Raw genomic sequence first — 27,244 nt, forward strand, 5'->3', positions numbered from 1 at the left:
TTACAAGTACAAAAATAATAAATATGTAAATAGTTGCTAACTTATTCAGTATAGTACACATAACATTTGTGCAAACCAAGTGATACCTGTTAAGTGAGAAAATAACACAAATTTACCACATAATGATTCAAACATGCCATGAGCAATTTTTTGTTTGCTTGTTGGGACCCTCCTCCACCTAAGTTGGAAGTCAATCCTTTAGAAGATTTACTGCTTCTGAACAGCAGAACAGCATGAATGAGTTATGCCACCAAGAATTATACTATTCATAACAAGCATCAATCTCATTATGTAATAATTAATGTCGATGAGAATACAAGTGAAAAATTAATTTACTTAGCATCACGTTCTGAATATTTTCCAGTTCTACCTATAAGAATAGTGGAAGTTTTCCAAGAAAAATTAAATTTTTCTCTCCAGTCAGATGTATATATCAAAAACTAGAGGAAGCCATGCTTTCCTTCTCTCTAGAATTACTTGAGCGTTATTACAAATCCTTCTGCAGAAATGATGGGCCTAACTACTTCATTTTAAATTTTGAAAACAAAATAAACCTATTTACAACATCAAAAAAAAAAGCCCAGCAGCTTTTCCAATAAACATTTAGAAGCCAGTATCATCTTCTGTTCTCATCTTAATAAATCCCCAAAGTAATTAAATTCTCTGATCAAAACCCCTTCAAGTAGACAATCAGTGCTACATTATTAACAACTACACAGATGTAAAAAAATCAAAATAACTGGAAAAAAATGTGAAGCTGCTAAGTCCAAACTGGATTTATATGTATATATGACCATATATTCCTACATACGTAGGTTAGGACTATAAATTCATATACACACATGCATATAGCTTACAATTTTAAATTCATAGACAATGCAGTTATAAATCTCTGAGGAATTTAACATGTAAAACATACAACTAAACTGAAAAGACTCAGGGCATAAAAAGACATGTTCTGGCTGATTTAGTTGGAGATGGTTAAGAACTTGTAACAAGTAGCTGTTGGTGTTCATTGAGCTGTTCAAGACATCATGCAAGCATTCATAGTCCATTTCAACACAAATTCATTGCTCAAGGTGGCTTAAATTAAGTGGCATCACACAGCAGTGAAACAGACTTAGAGCACATACACAGTTCCCATGCCATCTGCACCACCAGTAGCCTCCAGAAGAGTGTGGGAAATAAAGAATCTGGCAGCCAGATCTGCAAGAGCTTTGCATCTTTCTCCTCTCAACAAATGACCTCAACTCCTTCTGTGCACTCACTATCACAGAGGGCCTCCCCTGCATGCTTTCCCCTCTCAAAACCACTCTTTTCTTTGAACTTGGCTTTACCCTTTATCTCCTTGCTACTCTGGAAGCACTCCTCGGTAAATTGAACTATTTGGCCCTGTCAAGCACCTTTTCCTTTCTCAAGTCACCTTCTAGGATTAACGAGAAAAATATTGTTTAAAATCAAATCATCATTACTTCCAGAACACCTTGCGCATTTCATAGCCTTAGTATTGAAGTTTGTAAGAGCATGTGTGGTAACTCTCCAACAAGTGTTCTCTGAGATACAGTTTAAACTAGAAAGATACCATGCAGAGGTGGTAAATTCCATTACAGAAAGATCAATCATGAGTCACTTAGAAAACTTGACTTCTACCAAACACATTGAGTTAATTATAAGACCTTTCCTTTTTCTTCAATATAGGAGTAAAACATCCTACACAATGTTTAACTCAGAAAAAAAGGAAAAAAAGCAAACAATCAAAAAACCCAAGTCAACATGTAAGAACTGAAACTCTTGTAGAGATTCTACCCAAAATATTATCCAGGAGAAAAAGAATGCTAAGTTTATTAATTGGAGAGAGATATAAAAAAGTTAATATTTAAACCAAACATAAATGGTGGAACTTGAAATAAAGAAAATAGTGTGCTTACCTAGCATACGAATGTACAACGCAGTCTGATCGGAGCTGTCATAGGAAATTGCTCCACGTCTCTGAAAAAAATAAGTGTATTTTAAGCAAGTTAGAAGAAAATAATTTTTAAATGGAAGTGAAAATAAAGTATTAATTGACCATTTCCATTTTAACTCTTTTCATTACTTTTAGAAATTGCGTGTCTTTCATGCAAAATGCATTTTCTAAGTATATGCATCAACTGATTTTTCTTGAAGAAGGAACAAAGGAAGGATAGGAATTGGTAGCGAAAAAACTATGAAAAGCGAGATCAGAGTGTGGTTAAAAACACGCCCATATTATTCATTTCCAATGTTCCTCAATCATTCATCACAATAGGAAGGATTTAGAACAAGATTACACAGACACAAGAAAGTGCTCCTCATGGCCTCCTAGAACACTATACTTGAAACAAATACTTGCAGTTTCTGGTTCATATATCTACTTTTACCCACGAGGTATTTCCATCTTTCAAAGGTAAGAGATGTAAAAATTTTTACATCTTTACTGCAGCCCTAGGATGCCACATGCTACCTTCATTCTACCCTGTATTTTCTGTAGGCAAAGCAGAAAATCACTGAGGTAAGATGTTATACATAAAGGCATTTCAGAGAAAGCCAGCAAGTAGTACTTCAAATTTGATGATAAAAGTTCACAAGAGTCATCAAGTTATCCATGTACAACAAGACTGAGATACTCCCACATCAACTGTATTTTTACCTACATGGGACACATACGTTTCATACATATTCAGCTACTGCAGTAATTACAATCCAGGAAGTCTCCCACAAAATGGTGAACTTCTCCTCTAACAGCTAGAAGTTGGAGGGATGTTCTCATTCACATCACACAGTCTGCAAAGCATGACTCCACATAGCACCCAGCCTCATATCGTGCCTTTCCTGTACTTTGACCATCCTCTGCCCCTTCCTAAGGCCTTCATTAATGTAACTTGATAATCCTAGGATTAGAGGATCACCTTCACAATCAGACCTGAATTTTGACACTTCAGGACATTTATTCTTTACAGAAATAAGATTTTTTTTTTTTTTTTTTTTTGTGGGAGGTGCACATTAGAAACTCCTATTACCTTTCTCTGTATACCACACTCCTTTCTTACACTGAAGACAGTGAAGTCCTTGATGCCACCAAGAGTCACCACATGTCTTTGAGAACTTCAGATAAAACTCAGCCTGGTGGAAAACACAATCACCCATTTTTTTATGTACGCATCTGGAACAACACTACCTCATGGACACAGAACAGCCTGAAAATGTGCAAGTTCAAAAGATAAGAAATCAAACCATGTTAGGAAACAGGATAGAAAAAATAATGCTGCATATTGAACAGAATTCTGAAGGAAATGAAGGAACAAAAAATTACATGGAAAGGCAAAAAGGCAGAACTGCTGATATACATCTATCTACAGAACAACCTAAATGAACTCAAAGACAGACTAGAGATGAGTAACCTCAATCACCATGATCTGTACAAGTGATGTGCTAAGATTTCAAACTGATAAGTTACACTTATTTTTTAATATTTTTCATGGTGAAACAAAAAATATAACCTTACACTTGAAGTTGTAGATATTTTTTTCCAAAAGTAAGCTTAATATGCAATTACAGAAGTGACCAAAAGACCTAGCTCCAAATAGGGTCCAATAATAATAATGGGGTCCAAGCTGTTGTAAAGACTACAAGGAAGAACTCCCTGTACAGAACTTTTATGTTGTCTCAGCCTTTGTTCTATTTTTCCTTGGAAGATCATAAACCAAGCAAATAATTCCTCAACATATGTTTGTACAGTATTTCTCACACCAGTGTGCCTGTCCCACTAGGAAACGTACAAATACAACTACTCAAACAGAAAATTATGCTGATTTCTTACTAACATTTTCAATGTTTTTCATTAAACTTGTCTTTGAGTTTCAGAAAATCTCTCGGCTGAATATATTTTCCGTAGCCTGGAACATTTCATATCACTGACTAGGCACAATCAGTGATGTAATTTAGTGCTAACTTGCAATTTGCACCTGTCTATCACGGATTTCTGGACATGTCCAGTACAGTTCTGTAATCTAATACAGGAGAAACCTAAGTACACATGCGGCTACAAGACCCACATACAACTAGAGCATTCATCTCCAAGAAAGAAAACAATATACAAAAATTTACTGAAAAATAAATCCTTTTGATATGTAAATTCTAAAATATTACTTGCTCCCTAAAATAAAATATTTTTAGATTAAGCAGTATATATAAAGCAGTGAATCCATGTATGATATCAAATACAAAGCACATTTTTTAAAACATACAATAGTTGCTTATACAGACAAGTGATTTTACTCTGCAAGGATATATTTGAAACAATTAAATCTAGTAAAATTACCTTAGAAAGTTTGGTTCTCTAAGGAAAAATAGAGACAATTTACTGAATAAATTTCACTAGCAATACTACACAAATAGTAGGACAATTTCAGCTAATTCTGGTAAAAGGACTGAGGTCTCAAAGATACTTATTCATTGAAATTTGTTAAATAAAATAGATAAGACAAAAGCATGCATTAGCAAGTTCCACCAACAGATGTTGGGGGGTGATGAGTGGTCAGATCTTTTATCTTTGGACCAGGCAAGTAAGTGAGGTACAGAGAGATGAGCACTGTGGTAGGCATTCAGAGACAAAGGACCAAGCTAATGGTACAGAGGTTTTTTAGCAACTTGTGATAAGTAAAAAAATAATATTGCATTCATCCAGACACAGATTGCTTTGTGTCAGCTTACCCTGCAAACACATAACAGACCATCTACTGCAGGTTGTGGTGCATTTGTTATTCTACCCCATACAGTACTCCAGAAAAATGCAAGGAAAAAGGCAAAAAGAGAGAAGTAATTTAACATACCCTCTATGGGGTTCTTTAAGATTTATTGTCCAGACTCCACTACTTAAACCCAGCAAAGTGAAAAACAAGATTTAATGCTTAAATTTTTACTGCTATGTGATCTGACAGCAAATTCATAAGAAGGCAGGCAAATGTGTCTTGAAGACCTAAAGTTACTGTCAAGCACCCAACTGTTCAAACAATTTAATCAGCAGGATTTTACCCTTGTTGATGACCAAAAATGCCACCATCCTCATGGCTAATCAAAGGCCACCTCTCTGTAGCCTACATAAAGATAAGAACACCATACTTACCCGAAAAATATACCTTACTTACACAGCTGAGACAACCATAGCATACACTGAATCACCCAACAGACACCTTGGATCAAAAAATATTACTCGTTGTCAAGCTATTGCCAATATTTTTAACTCATTTAGCATAAGAATTTATTTCTAAATCTCTGCACCACCTCTTCAGTCTACCTAAAGATTTGTACCTGTTAATAACAATACTGACCCTCTGTACAAATATGAAACAAATAAGCACCATTCCAGCAAGCAGCCAGAAGTGCTCAAAGACAAGACAACCCTAATGTGTCTGTGTTTAGGCAGGTTCAATTTTCAAGCACAAGAACAACTTGGTTGGTGGGAATGTGCTGGACCCTAAGTGATTCAACAAATTCCTCAAATGATTACCTGAGATTCTCAACTCTTCTGCTCCCTTCCAGGCATGAGCACAGACACTTGAACTGGGTAAGCTGTTTTGCTTCAGCAGTGAAGACAGATGTCAGGAAGATGACTGGGAAGGATAGCTTATACTGGACTTCCATTTTCAAAGCCTCACCTTAAACTTCAGTTTCACACTAGAGTATTGTTTATTCTTCAAAAGGGCAATACAGTCAAAAAGCTTCCTTTTTTCTTCTCCTTTGAGACATATTTGTGGAAAGTGAATGGAAGAAGTTCAAACTAAACTGGAAGATCCATTAATCCTCTAAGAACAACACCGATACAAGGACTCTGCAAAAACATGCAGAGCATCTACTAGAACTTAGATTTAAGTCAGATCTCTCTGAATATCTTTTAACAGAGTATTGAAAGTTATTAAAGGCCATGTAATGGGAACAACGTGCCAAAATAGCACACAGATACATCTTCAAAGGAAACTGCTTCAGTGATGCTTGGGAGTACAAGCATTTGCATGTACCACTTGGAAACGGAGCACCTGCTGCTGTTTGTGTCAAACAGAAATGTTTCCACTGATGTATCAGTTTTATCACATAGACTTCCCAATCTTATTGAAAGCAGAGCACCAGCATTACAGCTGGGCACTTCATTTCAGCAAGGGCCAGCTTGCGGACTGTCTAGTAAAACAACTCCTGTTCTCATTCTCTTAACAAAACCTGCTAGAGCTGTCGGCCTTCAAAATTCAGTACCACCCATCAAAAGAACCATCTATGCTTTTTGATGGACTACATGACCCTCATTTTGCTACTCAGTTGTTTATCCAGAAGCTGGGAAAGAAAAGACAGAGGACAGAAAGCAATACAGGCAGGTGTTTTTACCCACCTGACTTTCTAGTCTTTGCTGAACTATCAGAGCATTAGTCTCAACTGCTCTGAACACAAGTGTGGAGAAGTTGTTATACCATGGCAACTGCAATGCACTGGTTGTGCGGCCTCAAAAATACACCCTTGGAAAGTATTTAAGATCATAAGACTGTTTATGAACTAGAAGTCTTGAGAATGACAAACTAGTTAAGACCTTATTTCTCCATTATTGTATTTCAAAAGCAAGACTATAATGTATCTTAGACTTATCTCAAGTATTTAAAAGTTCCATGCTAAGATGCACAGTTTTCCAAAAAGCACAATCAAAGTTTTAACTCACTAAACCGCAGAAAAATGCTCTCTACGAGCACTTAAATTGACACTGAATTCAGGTAAGCCACTGCAAAATGTTCCTACCACTATTTAAAAATTTCACTGCAGTTCAAAGTATTACTCTGAAAGTTTATCAAACCAGCAGTAAGAAAATGTCATTCATACTGCCTTCCTGAAATTTAACCAGCAGTAAGAACCATACCTTGCCTTCAAATATTCAAGTGTGACAATTTTAATATTTTCTTCCATATAAAATTATTTCACATGATCACCTCCCAAGACAGATGGCAACCATTTTTAACGTTAGCTATTATTTGAGTGATAGTTATCAATGTTAGCAATACACATATCACGCAAGCATCTGTAAGCTATTTTTATATACCTCAGATGTATATCATAAGGCATAAAATTTATCCAAAGCTTTATCAACATTTTAAAAAATCAATACTTAAAAATATACAAAACAAAAGCTTGACAACTGATCAGAAAGAATCTGCAGTCAAAAAACCTCACAAGCAATTGGTTTAAGCGAGGACAGTAATAAACAGAGGTATTGCCTAAGGAAAGTAAATCAGAAGAGCATCAATGCAATGGCAAAATAGGTAATTAAATGAACACAAAACCACTAATTCTTTAAAAGAAACCACCACTAGCACATGTAAAAACACAATCATAAACAGCAGGGAATTTTATGCCTAACTGTATTATGTCAGCTACCTGGAAGTTTTATTTTACCCCACCTTAAAACAAGCCCTGACCAACCTGGATTAGACATAATCCTTGAACAGATTTTTTACGTCAAGTTCCAAAAAGCCAGCATTTCCACAATATACCAGTAAAATGCAGATAATGTACTAGTCTAGCACACAGGCTGTAAATCTGTAGAATCTGCCTTCAGTCACATGCAAACATCCATTGGGCATCCTGGTCTTTTTCTTGATGTGACAAAAGTTTTCACAAGTGCTAGCAACTAAGCCTGACCATTTTTGTTTTTAATAAATTTAGAAACATGTTATTGGCAATGACTGAAGAGTACAGGCATAGGTGCCTGGCAAAGCTTGTTTTCACAACAAACTCAAATTCATGCTTGTTCATATTCTCCTGTTAATTGTACAAAAATTTTAGAAGTGTGTATCAGTAGCAATAACAAAAAAAATTATCTATGAATGCAGAAATGCTATGGGTTTTTTTTCAGTTTCCTTAGTTCTCTCCAATTATTCTGGCTCTCCTTCATAATCCTACACTTAAATTTATTCCTCCTATGAGGAATGCTGATTCCTCCTGAGCTATGCTGAGAAGAGCCTGGTCTCATCTCCAGACACCAATCTCCCCTATATTTACTAGCACAAATATCCATTATGGGGATACTTACATTCTTTGGAATGAGAGAGTAAAAAACTCAATCCTAACATTAGCATGCATTTTGCAAAACACAGGGATCTCAAACAGAAAAGCTACGAAGTAAAGTAGATATTTCACATAAGCAAACAAAACTGGTATTTCCACTCCTGCAACTCTGAAATCAACAATACAAAAAGGATATCCTGTCCAGGAAGCAAAATACACTAATTTGTATTATTCTCACTATGTTTAAAGTTGTTTTTCCTTATTTTCACAAAGGTTTTAAGGTACTATAAAATTGGAAATCTGTTAGTAACACAGGCAAGCCAACTCCTGCCATTCAGAAGCCATTTCATATCCCTTTTACTTCCCGTCTCCTAACTGGCACTGCTACAAACACACTCCCACTTCAAGGCAAGCAAAAGTCAAGAGCTACAAAATCATGTATGAACACTGAAGAAACACAATCTTAAATGGCAAATGATGTTTCCAAAACAGATTAGATTTAAAAAGGAAAAATAAGCACTTGTGAAGTTCTTAATGACTTGTTTTCTCTCAGACTACTTATAAATCCAGTTAGTCAAAACAGATTTTAAAAATTACCTACCTTAGAAGTAATCCATTTGATAAGGATCAGAGCTAAACACCAGATCAATGCAATTCCCATTGGATCACCCCAAATACCTGAAGCATAATCTCCCCCCCGATGGCTGCCAGTGCTGAAAGCAGCAGGGCACAGCAGTGAGGCACAAGGCAGGCAGCAGCTGTCACCTGACAGCCCCTGCAATGTGCTCTGCCCCGCTCCTCTCGCTGCCAACGCTGGACTCAACAAGAAAGTTTTACAACTAGAGGACATGGCAATTAGTAAAAACTTACTAAGTCCCACAGAAATGCCAAAGGAAATGTAAAACCATGATTACATCCTTTCATCATCTTTAAATACAGCAAAGTGTGGCAGACAACAGGATCAAACTCCAGTAGTCAAAAAACCCGAGCTAAGTCAGGATACTGCCTTGCCTTCGAATGCTATGAAGAGCCTGTTTCCAGCAGATTCCACCACTTATGATACTCACAAGTTCCTTTTATCTCTACCACCTGGAGAACTTCTAAGAATTTAACTTCAAAACATATTTCAAAATTGCTTTTATAGCTATATATATAGCTATACTATAATGTTAATGAAAGTTAATGCACCAAATATGTGCAATTGTTCAAACAAATTGTCATTTTCTAACTTCTTTTGTCCACTAAATACCAAGCCATCCTTCATACTAGCAATTCACACATGCCTGAACTAGCATGGACCTTTCATTTATTGCTCCAAGGGTTGAACCTGGCTACAGCCTCCCTAGCCCTTCCCAGGGTGGGAAAGCAGCCTAACTTCCTCCAGGAACACTGTGCAGCAAAGGGGTCCTATATGCTCAGTGCAGCCTTGAGATTCATTCCAATTTCTGTCATTTTAAGCTGACAAAAGTGTTTCATTTCAAAAATACAAAGACATCTCAAATACCTTGGAAAAAAAGGAGCCACAGTGGGGGAGAAAAAGGAACAGTGTAGGATAATGAGGAGTTTAAAAGGATGATGCTGAATAACTGAAAGCAAAATTATATGAAGACTCTGCTCTTCCTATATATATATATATTTTTTTTTTTTGCAAAAAAATCAATTCCAAATTCCAATATGTGCACAAAACATGAAAGTTAGATCACCAAAGGAATAGTTTTAACATTAAGAAACTGATTTCCTCCCCCACACAGGAAAAGGGGACACATAAAACAGTGGATGGTTACTGAATTAAGGAGAAGAATTGTTAAGTGGGATAGGGCTCTTTGTTATTTTATACCATGATTTGGAATATTTATGATGTCTTTTAAGCTATAATCATGGTATCAGCACAACCTGTGAATCCCTACAGAACCAATACATTCCAAACATTTATCTTCTGCCCTGTACCCATGTCCCAGAAAAACAGATCAAAACCAAAGGCAAGAACACTCCCAATGGGCCTTTTGGTACCTCACTTCATTAATGTAGCACTTATCTAAAGGTCTGTTAAGTTCCACATAAAATATAAACTGTCACAGAGATAAATTTAAAAACATTACCACCTCCAAACAGTTGACAAGGTTAAAACACCCTGACAATTAATCACCACTGTCTGACGTTTCTTTAAAAAAACAAACCCTCAATAAATGGCATCAGGCTATATTTGCATTACCATTTGGCACAACTGGAGCAGATCAAAACACAGCTGCTGCTCAGATCTTTACATCTATACTATATAAAGCCCAGGAGTTTTAATTTGGTTTTGAAAGCCACATTTACTCCAACTTTCTGAACCAGCTCCTATCACAGTAGGTTCAAAGCTGCCAAAAAATGACCCAGTAACTGATCAAACCTCTACAACCCTATTGAGGGTTAAGGTGCACACAATGAGTGAATGATTTAGTTTCTTTTGGAAGAAGCCCGGTTAGCACATACCAAAACCACTCCAGAAAACAATCAAATGAGCACAGCAAACAGGAACAATGAGGTGATTTGCTTCAAGACTGAACTCTCCTCTGAATAAAACTCAAGTATAAATAGCCTTATATACTCTTTGAAATGTCAAGCATTCCTCTCTGTCATCACTATTATCAATCCCTGACAAATCTGTTTTCCCATCTCAAAACACATGAAGATGTTCTTGGAGTGTGTGCATGGTCTTGCCCCATGTGCATGGAGCAAGACTTTCTTCCACCAATTTCAGAAATACATTATCTTAGCAAACAGAGCTACACAAAGTGATCACCCTTTCTTCTTTTGTCTTCCACCATTAAGTGGTTTAATTAAGAAGCATTCTCTTACTTAAAGTTATCTAAAAACTGTCTCATGCCTAAGTTTAATATGAGAACATAGAAATAAAATTATTTGACCACTTGTTAAGCACTAATGCACCATCATCTGTTCTAATTATGGCTTGGAAATGGAAAGATTGTTTTGGCAATACAATTCTGAATTTGGAGACAAAGTAAGATCAGAAAGTGCACTGGTTTCTTCTGCATGAGTTTAACAAATCAACACAGAAGCTAAAGGGCTTCTTTTGGGGAAAGTGCTGCTTTGAATAATTTCACTAACAATTCCAAGGTGAAAGTGAAAGAGATTACATTTAACAAAGAAGAAATTATTCAAGGTTATTAGTAAGTATGGTAAATCTGCATGTAGAAGACTACATAAAAATGAAGTATTACTGAATTTCCTGTGTTAACATACTCCCTGTTATACTGCCTCAGTTCTGGAATTGCAGGGACCCTTGAGCTGTGGACATTACCATCAGTCTCAGCTTTATCTTGAAACTAAGAAGCATATAAAAAATGATAGCTATCATAGATTGCATAGTTTTTTTTTTTAATCGGGGAAGTTGCTAATGCTATTTTCTTTCTTCTCTTCTTCTTTACTGCTTTCTGAAAGACTTTCAGTTTTCTAAAACCCATTTTTTTGATGTCTGCAGAGACACCATGTTTGGTAAGGCAAGATTTACAGTACCTAACATTCACATACGAATTGTTACCTATTCCTCTCTCCTTACCATCAGCTCACATGTACAAGTGCAATAGCTATCTTTTACCATTTCTAAAGAAACAGAAATATCCCAATGACTTCAATGTAGACTTGATGCTATGCAGCACCGTAGATGCATTTAAGCAGTCAAAGGCAATTTTTGGTACAATTTTTGAATTTACTCAATAAACCTCTCTGTGCTATTCCTGGTGAGACAAGCATGCATTATAAATAGAGCAGAAAGCATCTGGGGTCTTGCAAGAGTTGTTACAGAGCGAAGATACCAGTTTGCTCTCATTGCAAAACAGGCATCACGTGGGACCAGCTCCTACCCAAAGTAGCTCCCCCATTAATACACCATGATGATTTGTAAGGCTTCAATTATTTCCATAGACACTCCTAGAGATCTGCAAGGTTCCATGTGGAAACCCATTATTTCCTATTACGTACTCTGCTATTTGAAGTACCACATACAGGATCCCAATTTTACTTGTACATTTCTAAATACCTGTCTATTCCAATACTTTTATATATTTATTTATTTTCCTGAAGTTCATCAGCCCTGAGAAATGGCTCAGGGTCACCTTACAAAGCTTAGTACTGCTTGTGTATTTAGTATTTCTACTGTTTGTGCAGAAGTGTATTTAAATGCTCTACCCCCCACCCCACCCCCCCACCCCCCAAAAAAAAAAATATTACAGTAACATCTACAAGAAATCCACAGTTGAAGCAAGAACACCAGATTTCAGATACACTGCTGGGCCTCAAATGACTCTCCATTTCAAATACAGCAGGGTTTTGCAGATCTCCATCACCATCTGAGGTTTTATGTTAAAGTTGGAGGCCTGTTGCTAATCTCTTCTACTTGCCAGAATGACCTGATTTCACATACATGCACCTGTACACCTGGCCTGGAAAATAAATCTCCATGGAGTCTCCTTTTCCCTTCAAACACCCCCTTCCAGAACTGAGGCCTGTGGCACACTGATTTCTAGGATACACTCCTGACTGACCTATTACTTGCTGTGAACCAGTCTGGGAACTTTACTATATTAACAGCATGTAATGCCAGTAGAGGAATATGCCTACATGTACAAATTCATCAGCACACAGTGGAAAAAAACCTACAACTCATTTCCATCTTTTCTTTGCTTTTCTCCCTGTCTCATTATATATCATGTGTGATATCTCTCTCCAGCAGACTTCACTAAAAAAGAATAATTAAATGGTAATCTATGAGTATTCCTGTAACAAGTGTGGGTAGCTACTGCTGCAGCCCAACCCAACCACTAAAGACTACTCTCAAGGGAAAATGAGAAAATGCACCATTATTTTTATAGATACTGAAAGCAGAACTTCTAGAATTTCACAATTACCAACTTTTACAAATGCTACTTCTATTTACATCTTAATTTAAAATATTACCTAAGAAGTTTACTTCCAATTCAGCTTCATATTTAAAAGATTTGCCATGTTAGCCTAAGTTGCAACTAGGTACAAGATTCCAACTACTCCAGCTGTTTATTAACAAAATCATAGAATCATTTAGGTCTTTAAACCTTTAAGATCATCAAGTCCAACTGCTAATCCAGCACTGCCAAGTCCACCATTAAACCATGTCCCTAAATGCCACATCTACACATCTTTTGAATAATTCCAGGCACAGTGACTCATCAACAAAGCTACGTATCAGCTAGCAAGTCATTAGCAAACATGAAAATCTAAGAAAGGTAACAAAATTCACCTTCACGACCACAACCACATATAAATCATCATTTCAACTGCCTAACTCATTGCAACTATACTCAAAAGGCTGGTTGATCTTAAACCAAGGGCTGAGATCTCCAAAACATGAACTTTGAAAGTCAAGGACAGCTACGGATCCAAAGGGCAGAAATTATACCCCTAAAAACTACTTTTCATTTCAGCTGAAATCTTCTATTTCAGCCTTCAGTAAGACAGAAAAGGAAAGAAAGCCCCCTTAGAAAAGATACAATCCCAATGAATGAAAGAATTCAGCAATTTGCATTTTAGTGCCACCACCCATTCTGTGAATTTTCAATTGCTGCTGCAATATAGAAAACTATCAGGATCATGCTATGTGTCCTTTATTTCTAAAAGGGGTAAGAGGTAGTTGATATTTTATTTGAAAATCATATTAATATTTGTCAAAAAACCCACATTATTAAATATTGCATTTTTCTGTTGGCTGTTTTAAACCTTTCCTCTTATGTGCTCAGCCATCATGATTTTACAGGTTGACAGAAATGGACATTTAACACTGAAAAAGGCAAAACCATACATACAGTAGTTGAGGGGTATATAAGAACACTTTTTTAACTTCCTCACATAAACACCTTGAAACAGTTTATTTCTTTTTAAAATTACTCTTTTGCAATACAAATTAGAACACTCTCGGTAGCTCTGTCATATCATGAACTTCATTTTTTTAGCTAGATGTGTTTTCATAAGAAAAAGTGTTAAATGGTATAAACTGGCTCAGTGACAAGCAATCCAATTTAGATCGTTTAAATACAGAAACACTGAAATTTACTGTTTTAGGTAAAACAAATCATCACAATATTAACTGAAGTTCTACAATACAGAATTCTTCCTTTGATTTATTCAGACACACATTTTGAAAGGATGTTTACTTACTATGGCACTTTAGGCCTTTGCTTAAATTCAGGACCAAGTTGACGCACGTGTATTTGTCATTAACTTTTTTGGAAATGTTCACTTTTAACCCTTGGATGTAGTAAGTCTTATCACCTTGGACAGAGAACCATATTAGCAGTTGTACAGATGCTCAATCACGACTGGTCAACAGCAGCCTGTATCTGCCCACACATGTTGGCAGGTACTACCAACCTGCTCATTCACAGCAAGAAACAAGGCCCATTTTAGAGTTCAATACAAACACCATCATCTGTGATTTCAAAGAGTTGAAGAACTGTACCAGTGTTACAAGACAAAGTTCCACCTGGGTCTCAAAGACTGCAATCCACTCAGTAAAGGTAGATTTAAAAACTCGATAAGTTGAGTTTTAGCTGCTCTGAGTTACTGTGTTTCACTGTTAAATACACCTTCAGCCAAGACTGAATGGTATACTGGAAGCAAATCAACAGTAATTTCAATTCCCACGTACTTCACATATTGCAAGTAACCCAGCTATGTGAGAACACTTGAACATTAACATGTGACAAGAAAAGCTACCAATGTTTTAGACTTTGGAATAAAAAAATTATGTTCTATTTCTAAACCATATCCTTTGAACAGGAAAGATCATCTTACTGTGCTATATTTAAATGGGAATCTAAATAAAAAACACTGAGTTTACAATCTCATAGAAAGACATGGCAAAACTGTCAACACAACAACCAGAAATGAAAATTACAGAACCTAAAGTCACACAAGTTGTATCTTATAATTCTTTACAAACTCTCAATAGAAGACACAAAGGACACAAGTCCATCTTCTAAAACTTCCAAGGTTTAAGCTTTATGCCTTGGAGAGACGCTTTCTCAATAACTTTTACACTTATGTGAACAGTGCTAGCTCACCCGTGATTCTTCAGAGCCTCCAGAAGGCGTGTATGTGGAAAGGGGAGCACAGGAAGCACTCAGGGCCTCCCCACACAGCAGCTCAGGTAGGAATTTCTACAGATATGTCTGTCCAGCTCATGAACTCAGAGAAGAGAGCAATCCAAAGCAATAAATGAAGGCTAAAAGGCACAGGGGCAGGGTACAGTGTAAGATGCTCCTTTTCCCTTGCTCCCTGGGCTTCCTTCTCATTCACACATGAAAAGGAAATAAATCAAATTTATAGTAACAACTAAAAGCTTCTTTGACTAAGTGATGGGTACTCCCATAGCTATAAGGGCTCACCTCTTTCTAAGCCTAGAGTAATATCTTCCCATCTGGTTCTTGTCTAGCAAGTTTTTCCTAACCCAGCACTGCTAAAAGCTACCTTTAACCCCTTCACACACACACACTTCAATTCACTTTGTAGGAAACATTTAAAGAACAGTTTACACAAAATGAAAATATTCACGCTTACTGAGACTCCCCAGGCAACACAGCTACCATTTACCTTAAGCAAGATTTTCAATTTTCAAATCTCATTTTTAAAAAATTAACAATTCCCACAGGGAAGAAACAAACAAAACAAAACACATTTCAGCAGCTCCCTAAGCACACTGGCATATGCCAAAGCTCCAACAGTATGTTAAATATTAGAAAGGCAGTAATAAAATTATCTTTGTTTTTGTTTCCTTGCTAGCCATCACATAAAAATATTAAGTAGTCAAAAAAGATTAAATTTCAAGAAGAAAGCTGGAAGATTCACTTTCATAAATTGAGTAGAGACAGCATCAGAACACTTGAAAATAATAAAGTCTGGCTTTTATTCTCTTATTTTGTGATTATTTCCATTAAAGTAACTGAAGAACTACAGAGGACAAACACTGAAACTGGTTACACCATTTACTGTCAAATTCACAAATCAATACTGTATTTAATTTATGATAGTAAATGAAAATAGTAATTAAAGTCATCACAAAGTTTATGAAGAATAAATGGTGTCAAAGAAAGATCAAAAAGGCAAAGCACAAAACTAAGAAGCCACACATGGTATCATAGTATAAGAAATACAGAAAAGACTAACTACATTCAACTTCCTTCACCTCAACAAATACCCTAACATTGCAAGCTTAAAGAAAACACAAACAAATAAAACTAGCAAAAACCCCAAAACTAACAAAAACCAAACAACCAAAAAAAACCCAAACACCATATACAAACCCAAACCATAGCAGTTATTTCTGCTACAATGTTCTTCCTAGAGGAAATTCATCTAGAGATGCATCTGCACTAAACACTTATTTCAGAATTTGCTTTCCCACCATACCCAAAAATGCTTTTAAGTCTTCTGATTAAGGATAAAGTGACCAATTCCAACAGAATTGGATAGGCAGACCAATTTCAGCTGAACCCCTTAAACTTGAAGAAACTCTAATGAGACAGTAAGCTGAAAATCCTAGTCTTCCCCAAGGCACACACCTGCCATTTCAACACCTTCCCTCACTTTCCAGGCCACAACATATTATTGCCAGCTTCCCACCTTTCATTTTCTTGAGCTACCAATAAAACCCTTTCTTACATACTTCCAAATTCTCATTCTCTGACCCAGAGCAGATGCATATTTTTTATAGCAAATGCTTTAAAAACTTGTCAATTAAATTTAATAAAGGAATTTTCACATAAGCCTTATGTTTTATAGACACAGCTTTAAATACATAATTATTGCCTTACATTAATATTCTGTCAGCATGTGGGTGCCAGCAATCCATACATCCAAACAATTATAAACAAAACCCAAATCTACTGATTTCAGCTTCTCACCCACTACAGATAAGGCTGACCCTGAAACAGAGAGCTTTTCAGTAGTGTTGTGCCTCATGTCTGCAAGTGTTGAACTGAAAAAGACTACTGTGTTTGAGACTGAAATACACTGAAAAGGCTCTGCTTTCCATGACAGAGATGTCAGTGTACGAAATATTTTCCTGGACATAAAAAAGTGGACTTGTTTTTGCTTGATTTGGCTTTTTTTCTAATAGGTCAGTACTAAGAAAAAAGCAGCTGACAAAGGAAAAAAAATTATAAGCTGAAAACTAATATAAAAAAATTCCAAGGCAAAAAGCAATGTATGATTGCAATCCTGTTAGGGGAGGCATGGAAGGAGGTATGGAAACAGACATACAAATTAAGTGTTCTATTTAGATTAATACATTTTTGATACACTTCACTTCTGACATAGTGACATAGGGAAAAAAGATAGATACTACCACTAGTATCTTTATACAGCTTTCTCTCAAGTACTATATCCTTGTACAGACTCCTCATTACTCAACCTGAGTGTGCACTTTATCACACAATATTCCACGACCTTCTACAATTAAAAACCACTTTCAATAATTTTTCTTACAGCGATTTCACAGCAGTACACCTCTGAATTTAATATGCCATTTTTGAAGGTAACAAGATGCTACTTTCATTGTCAGAATTTTACCACTAAACAGAAATTGAATTAAGCATAGAAAACTAGTTATTTCAACAGGATTTAGAAGATCTGTGTTTGTAAAATTACATGGCATCACCATTTTACTTAGTTATCCTGCAGGGATGCTGAAAGCAGCCGTATTATTATTACATTGTTTCTTAAAGAAGCAAGAATTGTAGCAATACCAACAAGAATGTTTATCTCTGAAGCTCCTTGCCACCCACTGGACACCTGTCAGTCTTGGCACTGGTCTTTATGTGCCCATGTAAAGAAGATTTTGCATGGCATAGCCCTCTCTTGACCAAATTAGGCTAACCTCATCTGCATTGACATCAGTGCCTACAATTTTGGAATCTCATCGACAGAAATAGCTTTATCACAGGGCCCAGCATACAAATTAAGCATCTGTATAGGGCAAGCTGAACTTGTGGAAGTGATAAAAAGCTGTAATGAAAAAAATCTTAGCATATACTTTGAAGCTGTATCTAATTAAGGCAACAGTCAGCTACTCTGGGTGAACTTGTTATTTGAAGTCTGGGGTTTAGTCCGCTTGCTGTATTCTCTTGTTTGCACACAAGCTAATGACAAAACCTTACATTTTAACCAAGAATCGTGACCAGTAGCTCAGTATGTACTTCAGGTATGTGGAAATCACACACATTTTTGCTATATGATTCCAGTTTTGTCTTCAAATTTGGCATCCCTAATCATCCTGTTATTCTGCAAGAAGCCATTTCAGCTTGCTACAGAATTATCTCCAGGACTAAACTTCTGCTGTCTGCACAACAAACTAAAAATATCAAGACATGATTAATTTCATTAATGTTATATGATTTAGGCAGGAAAGGGGAAATCTGGTATATTGGATCATAATTATCTTATTAATGCAGTGAACTAATTTTACAGAGGAACTTTTGAAAAGGAGCAGAAGGACAAAACTAGCTAGATAAGCAACCCCCAAAACACAGTTGGAAAATGAGATAAAAGAAGGAGAGGAGTAGCTTGTATGACTACAGCAAAATTCCATCACATCAGAGCTGGGAGTTCACAGATCAAAAGGCGCACAGCATCACTCTCTCTGCTTGCCAGGGGAAGGAAGATCTGCTGTCAGTTACTTCGTCAAGTATGATGGAAGACAGACAAAAGACCTCAATATAATTAAAGCCTTTCTCATTTTGACAGAATTTTAAGACTCGTGGAAATACAGGTGATCATGAAGAACAAAAGAATAGTTGAAAAACATTTAAAACATTTATTGCTTTAGAATAAGTTACTGAATATGGATGTTATTGCTCCTAAAGGGAAAAGTATTGGAAGTACAAAGACTACTCCCAAACACATAGCTAACAAATATAGAAAGAAATGCAACCCTGTCTGTAGTTCAAGATCCCTGCATTTTTGGAGGCTCCATGGGTAGCCATCTTCTGACACACACAACAGAACCTCACTTCCCATGCTGTAAATCAGCCTATCCCCACCAAAATTGCCTCAATGACTTTCTTATTGCTTCCTACACAAAATCACAAATTGCCCTCATGTCTCTAATCAAAATTTTCCAAACAACTCACTCTCATTCTACTGTCCCCTTTTTTGCATCATATTCCACCAAATAGTGCAGGAGAACAGGAAAAGAAAGGTAGCACATGCTGTGGCTAACCAATTAGCCTGGGTGAAGTCCTATCACATACCACACCAGAGAACTCCTTGAAATCACCAGTAAAAAGCCCAACTCTAGGTCTTTCATTTACTTTCCAAACTGTGAAGAACAAAAACTTCTCAAATCCTAGAAATAATAAATTCATTTTCAACACTGAACTTTTTATTCTGCTTTGAGATACGCAAGTATTTTTATTAAGTAGTTTTTGTCTTTCAAGGAAGTTGCAGACATGTCCTTTTAAAGAAGCAATACAAACATTTTGGAAAATATCCTGCATTGAAGGTATATTTGGCAATAAATCATTTGCCAAAACAGTCAGTTTATTACAATTCATACTTATGATACCCTTAATTTTAAACTCACCTCAAAAAATATATACTAAAAAGCAAAGATTACTAGCAATTCTCCTACAGCATATACTCATTGTTGTTTAATAGACCAAGAGTAAGATTCCATTCTGGTTTATCAGAGTTCCCAAATCAATTTATGCACATAGGTTGTTGCTCCCATAACTAAGTCATAATTCTTTACTTAAAAAGTGGAAGGTCTGAAATGGCAATAGCCTTCACATACTGCAAAGAGCTCAAATGCCAAAGAAAGAATTAATTTTTTCAGTGTCTTCTCTAGAGCATTCATCAAAACTATCAGAGCACTTCACAAGTTGCTGGCCAGAGAACTTGTGGATTCCACATTCCTGGAAGTGTTCAAGGCCAGGTTGAATGGGGCTTTGAGCAACCTGGTCTAGCAGAAAGTATCCCTGTCCCTGGTAGAGGGGATGGAATTAGATGATCATTAAGGTCACTTCCATCCCAAATCATGCTATGATTCTATGATAAGTATTCATCCTCAAACTCCAGCCCTGCATCAAGATCAGAGTCCAGACTGCTAGAACTGTATTCTTTTTTTTTTTCTTTTAATCACATGCAGCCTACACATAAGCATGGCTCCCAAGCCTAAGCATCTCTCTCTTTAGAGGAGGTGGAGGAGAGGAAGAGGGCAGGAAAGGCAAATCAGGCTGCAAGATCTCATATCAAGCATTCAACAAATGAGAAGCATACAATCATGATCTAGGAAAAGCTGGATGTATATGTCCATATAATAAGCAATTACAAGATGGAAGCATGGGAAGTATCTTCTTCTCCAAAGTGTCATTTAACTGCCTTTTAAATACATCCAATCCTTCATTCTTCCCAGACAAAAAAAAAAAAAAAAAAAAAAAAAAAAAAAAAAACACCAAAAAAAAACCAGAAGGTATAGTTAAAATGCTTTTCACAAAAGCAAGTACATTTTTAGCAATAAAGGAGGCAGGGATTTCCTGTAAAACATAAAAAAAAACCCTAAAATCTCCCAATGCATTCATGCAAGGATGTTAACACAGATTGCAGAGGCAATTGAAATGTGTATTTCCTAAATGCTGTAATTATCTCTAGAGTTAATCCATAAGGGAAGAAAACTTATTTCACAGCTTTTCTGTTTTACTTCAACTGGAAAAAAAATACAAAAAAAAACACAGCAAAAAATTTAAAAAATACACAAAAACAAACAAACCAGAAAAACGTAGAAAAAACAAACAACCAAATTACAAAACTATTGGTCAGAATATACTTTACCCACATAACTTGAGAAATTAAGAAAACTCTACAATCATCTCAGAGACCACTTCTGGTGTTTCAAGATATAAACTACATATATAACTCATAATTTCTAATTATAGAAAACAAAAACCTGTTTCAAAAATTATCACATTTAAAATGTATCTTGAGCAATAGAGAAATCTTTATACAGAGATATACAAATACACTCAGCATGTAAGCTCGAATCAAATGCACAAATTTACAGCAATCATTCTTAACCAGTGAGTACAAACATTTTATAGAAAATAGTACAATGCAAAAAAATTGAGGTAGTTCTGTAAACTGATACATTTTTATGCTTCTAGACCAGATATACACTTTTCCAGGAAAAACTGAACTTTCAACACTGGATTTGCTGTTGCTATTATCTACAAACCCTATAGCTCAATAAAAATCTTTAAAACTGTGGGTTTAGAAGTAGTCTGAAGCTCTTTCCCTAGGCACACAATGCCTACTAGGGTTGTAAATACTGCAGTAACCAGGGCTAGGTGTGGACAGGGTATTAGCCATAAAGAAATCTGTCTTTAATGATGAGAGTAAGTTTTCAAGTGCACGGTTCATGCCAAAATGCCTTTGATCCTGAAAACTCAACACTGCATAAACCTTTGAACAGGTTAGCCACAAGAGCACTGCAGAGTGCTCAAGAGCCTCCACCTTTATAATAACTGAAATGAGACTAAACACTGCTTAAAGTTTCCTTTTTTAATAAAGATAATTGCTTGATGTCTTAAAAATCCCCAGGTATAGCACAGTTTATCTGAAAAACTGATGCCTCTCATTCTCAGGTTATGGCTTTTTAGTTGTACAAGAGAACTTCAAGTACTTCCAGCCCACCCTTAACCAAGGGATTGCAATACTGCATGGGATACAACAGCCAGGGCTGGCACAGACTGGCACCTCAGTGCAGTGCATGGACACTGTTCTATCTTCCTTTAATTCCTGAATTTTGCAAAACAAGTTTCAATGTAACACTCAACAAGGGAGAAGCAGAAGTATGACTAACAAGCTGAACTCTTTTTCTGGATCCAGCCTCCCCCATACCACAGGCACGTGGTACAGGAGGTTCGCTGCCCTTCAGCTCTACACTTTTCAGCCTTTCACTGAAGTCTGTCTTGTCCTAAGGCAATATGTATTATTCCACCTCTTCCTGAATCCAGACATGTGGAGGAGTGGGACAAGCTCATACAAATGCAAAGCTCCTGAAATGAGGAACTGGAGGAAAAAAAAATTTTTTTTTGCAAGTAATGTTGGAAGACCACAAAAACACAGCTTTGAAATCAGAATTGTAACTTCTACAAGGGTTAGAAAGGCAGGTCTATTATTGTATTACAGAAAAATACTGTTTGAAAACTAGCGTACACCTGTGAAATCCATAGCATTGCTACACTGTGGATAAGACTAAAAGTATGAGAGAAAGTTTAACACCAACATTACTTAATTTTGTTTGCTCTTAAGACAGAAAAAATGAAAGGTGATGGAGGTCTGAACAAATCTTTGAGACAGAAATATAATTTTCAGGGAACCACATTCATATTTGCATTGTTGTTGAAGTCCACCTCTGACTTGTAGTGAAGCACAAGAACTTCCCCTGAAATATGAGGAGCAAGCATTCTTGCAAAGCCAGAAGAGTAACTCACCTCTTCACAGTAGCTGGGAGAACTGACTGAATTCCTAAATCTATAAATGTCAACAGCATATGTATTCTAAGAAAGGAGAAGACAACATTCACAGACTTTTCTTTAGCTCATGACAATTAATTACTTCCAGGTCAGAGCTAAGTATCACCACCACCTGCTTAATCCAGAAGAAACCTGGGCTCCACTTCACAGTTCACAAAAGCAGGGAACCAGAAGTGAAGTCAGGCATACGCTTGCCTCCCTCAATAAGTAAGACTCTTTTTTCATCTCTGAGTTTTCATTTAGGCATGCATATGCAACAGCACACCAGTTTGGGCAGTTTTTTAAAAGTAACTATCCAATTTTTCAATATTTATCAATCTGAACTGTCAGATATACAAAAATCCTTCAGAGAGCAACTTGGCATCAGGCTGAGCAGGTCAGCAAGTTCTGGGCACTGAGATAATTTGATACTACAAAGTCTAGAGCAGACTCTCAGCTTATGAGTATGGGAACTGCCTCCATGTATGTGCTAAATCCATGCATGTCAAAGCCTGCTACACGTGTGCAGGAGACTGCTCTGGTTCTATGCTCTCCAACAGAAAATACCAGGTGACTCATTTCCTTGATATGCACATATACCTCAATGTAGGTAAGAGACCTTTTCTTTCCAAAATGCATGTGGTGTCGAACTCCATCAGACCAAATCAATGTCATACTAGCGATGTCCCTTAAAGTGACATCACTCCTGCTAACAATAACTTGGCACACTTGTTGTCAATACACGTTTCTGAAAAACATACAGGGTGGGTTGGAGGTCACACGGACAAACAGCTGGGAGCGAGGTGGTCCTGCTTTCTAGGACATTTTTTTTGTATCTATGGTCAAAACTGACAGGAAAGCTACCAAAAAGTATTCAAAACAAAAGTATCAAAAAATTACCAAATCAAGAAAAAAAAAAAAAAGCTAAAAAATGCATAATACCAAGCATTACACAGATTCATATCTTGAGCTTTGCAAATAACGAAGAACTATAATACCTGTATTACAGGTATATATATAGGTAAACCAATTCTGTAATTACTACCAGTGAAGTAACATGGCCATTACATGTATTGATACCAAAGGATAATTTGGTAACTATAAAGACAGTTTAATCTGTAACAAAACTGATAAAATTATCTGCAGTATCTTGATATAGTTGCCATTTAAATCTACAAAACCCTACTCAAGTAGCACATCAAATTTTTTCCCCCCTCACATTCCTATCTAGATTTCTGCAACTATCAACAGCCCACAGCTGAACTGATATGACAAAATGAAGGCCTCCAAGGTGTCAAGGCTGCCAGATTCTGAAGGTGTATGATGACTTTACATTAGATTCTTCATTGTGCTGGTAAAAGAACACTCTATGTGCTGATGGAATTGACATCATTAATACCCACAAAAAGTTTTTTATTACAATACAGAAAAGATGTAGTCAGATATTAACTAGCGAGGCTCTTTCCATCCCTCAGCTACCCCCAAAATGAAGATCCATAAAGTCTCTTAGAAATCTTCTATCAAGGAACTGCTTTCACAAATAGCATCAACCCATGCCAAAATACTATCAGAATAATATACTTGGTCATAAGATAAAAACTTTGCTAATATAAAAATCTATTTTAAATAGCACAAAACTTTTGAAAACAATAATCACCCATTAATTTTATGACACAACATCTATGTTTGCAATTTAAAGCCATTAGACTTCCACTTTTTCCACAGAAACAGAAAAACACTAAATTACAGAAATTACAGAAACACTAAATTACAGAAATACTGAGAATTTTATCTGAAGTATTAAGTTACTGAAAACATGCAAGCTTAAAATAAAGCTAAAAAATGAGAGACTGCATAAAAACTATGACCTCCACTATTACGAATAAAAGCCTGGGAACAAAAAAAAGTAAATTCCAATAGCTGCAATTGTGATGCTTCACCTTTTGTATTTGAATGAAAGCAACACAATACAAAAATAATTTTTATTTGCCATGATGCACTATGCAATTTTAAAATCAAATTATGTAAATATTCTTATCTGCAAATATAACGAATTCACCATATTATATAACAGGTATAAGGGTTAACTTCTAAGGAAAGTATTTAACTAGTTTACATGACGTGGTACACTCAAAGTAAAAAAATATTCCAGTAGCAACTGGAGTTGTTGCATTTGTCAGTCCAGATACAATTTCTCAAACACTGCTCTGTAAACTTTTTCTACACGGCCACACTTATATTTCAGACAACACTAACAGAGATAGCTAGTGCTGCCCATAAAATCAGTTACTTCATTTCTCCAAATAAGAGATAATAGACAACACCAAAAAATACCAGCCTAGAAGTTCACATCAGAAAAAAACTTGTTCTTTTTTTTTTTTTTCCACTTACCTGCATGCCCTGAAAGCAGTTTTCAGAAAGAGACACAATACTGAAAACATCATGTAGGTCTCATCTGCTAGAAAGGACCTTAATACTAGCTTATACAGGTTTGTTCTTCCTGCTCAGTTTCTTACAACCACACTTTCCTTGCTTATACATGAGGTACCACAAATTCTTAAGTAACTGACATCATTTCCAAAGACAAATCACCTAGATGGCCGGACAAAGCTGATTAAAAAGATACAGTACATCCATACCGGCTTCATTTGAATGTGTGGGAGGAACCGACAGCCGTGCCAGCACATTTATGTAATGTGGTCACTGCAGATGTTCAGACGTTTTGGGTTGTCAGCTGGATTTGGAGATACACATCACAAAGCAGACTGGCAATTTAAAGAAGAACCCTCCAGGTGGTGTTGTGTGGATTTTAACATGGTGAAACATCTCAAAAAACATGCTGAGATATCTACCATATAGAACAGGTTTTAAAAACCTCAATGACACATTCCACCATGGGCTAATTAGAATTAATTTGTGCCCCATAGCCTCAAGAGCTGATCTTGGAATACCTAAAACTTCTTTATCATCTTTAAGAAGGCACCCTTTTGTCATAGTTTGATACATGATTGTACAAAATTTCTTTATTCCAAAACTTGTTCATCCTCATATATCATGTCTTAATGCCTTTATTTCTTGTTGAAGTGTGTGCCTAACAGAGAGAATGAATTAATAACCTCATCTGTCCCTTTACAACTGCCAACAGAAGCCAGAGGATTGCACATGGGCCACCTTTGTACCCTTACAAAGGACAAGAGCAAAGAATGCATAGTTCTTCAACACCACTATACAGGAACTCCTCTCTCAAATATGTGAAACATCTACCCATGAAAATCCTCTTCCCCATCTATATTTTTTCCTTTTAAATTACACACTCAGCTGTGGCTTTTGCCTGGCCTTCCTACTAGTTTTACACATCCAGGTTTTTTTCTCCTTTGCACTGCTGTTGAAATATTTTACCTCTGTATTTTTAATATCAAAAAGTACAGCTCACACTTCTAAATACCACGTTTACTTGATGAATTCTAGTTGAAGTTGCGAAGTAAAAAAAAGACAAGCCAACACTCTTAGACAAGAAAGTAGGAGATACTAAATTTATGTGCTTCATCTTGTGAGTAAGAAGGACAGATTATTGGAGTTTTCACACACATGATGAAGACTCAGCATTACCAAGCGCAGACTTTACACATCTGACCACTAGCTAGTTTCATTCAAACACTGCTTGAGAACCTTAAAAACAAGCAGCTTGGCAGTCCTTTCATCAGAGTGATTACTAATAAGTCAAATATTAAGTTGATACTTAAATACTTGAAACATACTGAGGAAGATGAACATTCATGAAAGATAAATGCAATTGCTTATCATGCCAAGAGTATTTTAATGTCTATGAATTACTAAGAAAACATTTTGATTTAAAACCAGAGATGCTTTCTAGTCTAAAACAGAAAAATACATCATATTGCTCTCCATAACAAAAAAAAACAAAAAAAAACCCAAAAACAAACAAACAAACAAAAAAAAAAAAAAACCCACATCCCAAATAATCAGAATAACCCATAATTGCTGCTGGAGGTTTAAGAAGTCTTGGGGATACAGCATGAAAAAGCTATCATCCAGGACATGTCCTCATCTAACAAAGCAATCTTTCACAAATAAGCCTAAACACCATTCATTTCAATCAGTGAAAAAGCCACACACTGCAGTTAAAAGTGAAAGCAACACCTAAGAGGCCAGCACTAATGCCTACTGCAGTAACTACACCAGTAATTCAGTATTACTGGTTCTCAGCCCCCAATTTACATGCTCAGACTCCAAAGCATTTGCCTTCATTCTCAGCCTTTCTACATCTCAAACGGCAGCATGAAGGATTACAGACTAACCAGACCCTTCTTCCCTAAGCATGAGTCCCTCTTGCCCTCAAAATTATAGGAGCAGAACGGACATTTTCTATGGTAGACAAAACAGTGTATAGGAGAGTCATTAAGATAAGGAAAAGGAACTTATGAAAGAGGAGAGATTCCAAAAACATCTAAATGAAAGGATGCACTTCTGTGTCTCTGCATAGCTGAGGTTGGAACAGAGATGCTGAAGGAGACAGACTTCAGCAGTGCCTTTCAACCACATCACATAGGATATGAGAGGTCGCTGCTTTTAGGGCAGAGAAAATTAAGTCCCTTATGTCACCTACAATCTTTGTTTCTCAG

The 27,244-nt window shown here is 36.3% G+C and overlaps 1 protein-coding gene across 8 annotated transcripts in view; it reads right to left on the reverse strand.

Annotated features, from left to right (window-relative positions):
- Window positions 1-27,244, reverse strand: part of PDE7A (phosphodiesterase 7A) — a 75,159-nt gene that overhangs the window by 34,046 nt on the left and 13,869 nt on the right. For 4 of the 8 annotated variants that reach the window (XM_021555617.3, XM_085572148.1, XM_021555616.3 and 1 more), the window contains exon 2: window positions 1,929-1,989. In XM_021555617.3, the coding sequence (XP_021411292.1) occupies window positions 1,929-1,989 (61 nt within the window). Of the gene's footprint in view, window positions 1-1,928; window positions 1,990-8,659; window positions 26,543-27,244 lie in introns of those variants that run through there. The other 4 variants (XM_085572146.1, XM_021555613.4, XM_085572144.1 and 1 more) reach the window with 3 other exon arrangements.

Source organism: Lonchura striata, chromosome 2 (genome assembly GCF_050655825.1).
Source record: "Lonchura striata isolate lonStrDom1 chromosome 2, ASM5065582v1, whole genome shotgun sequence".
In the NCBI taxonomy this organism is placed as follows: domain Eukaryota; kingdom Metazoa; phylum Chordata; class Aves; order Passeriformes; family Estrildidae; genus Lonchura; species Lonchura striata.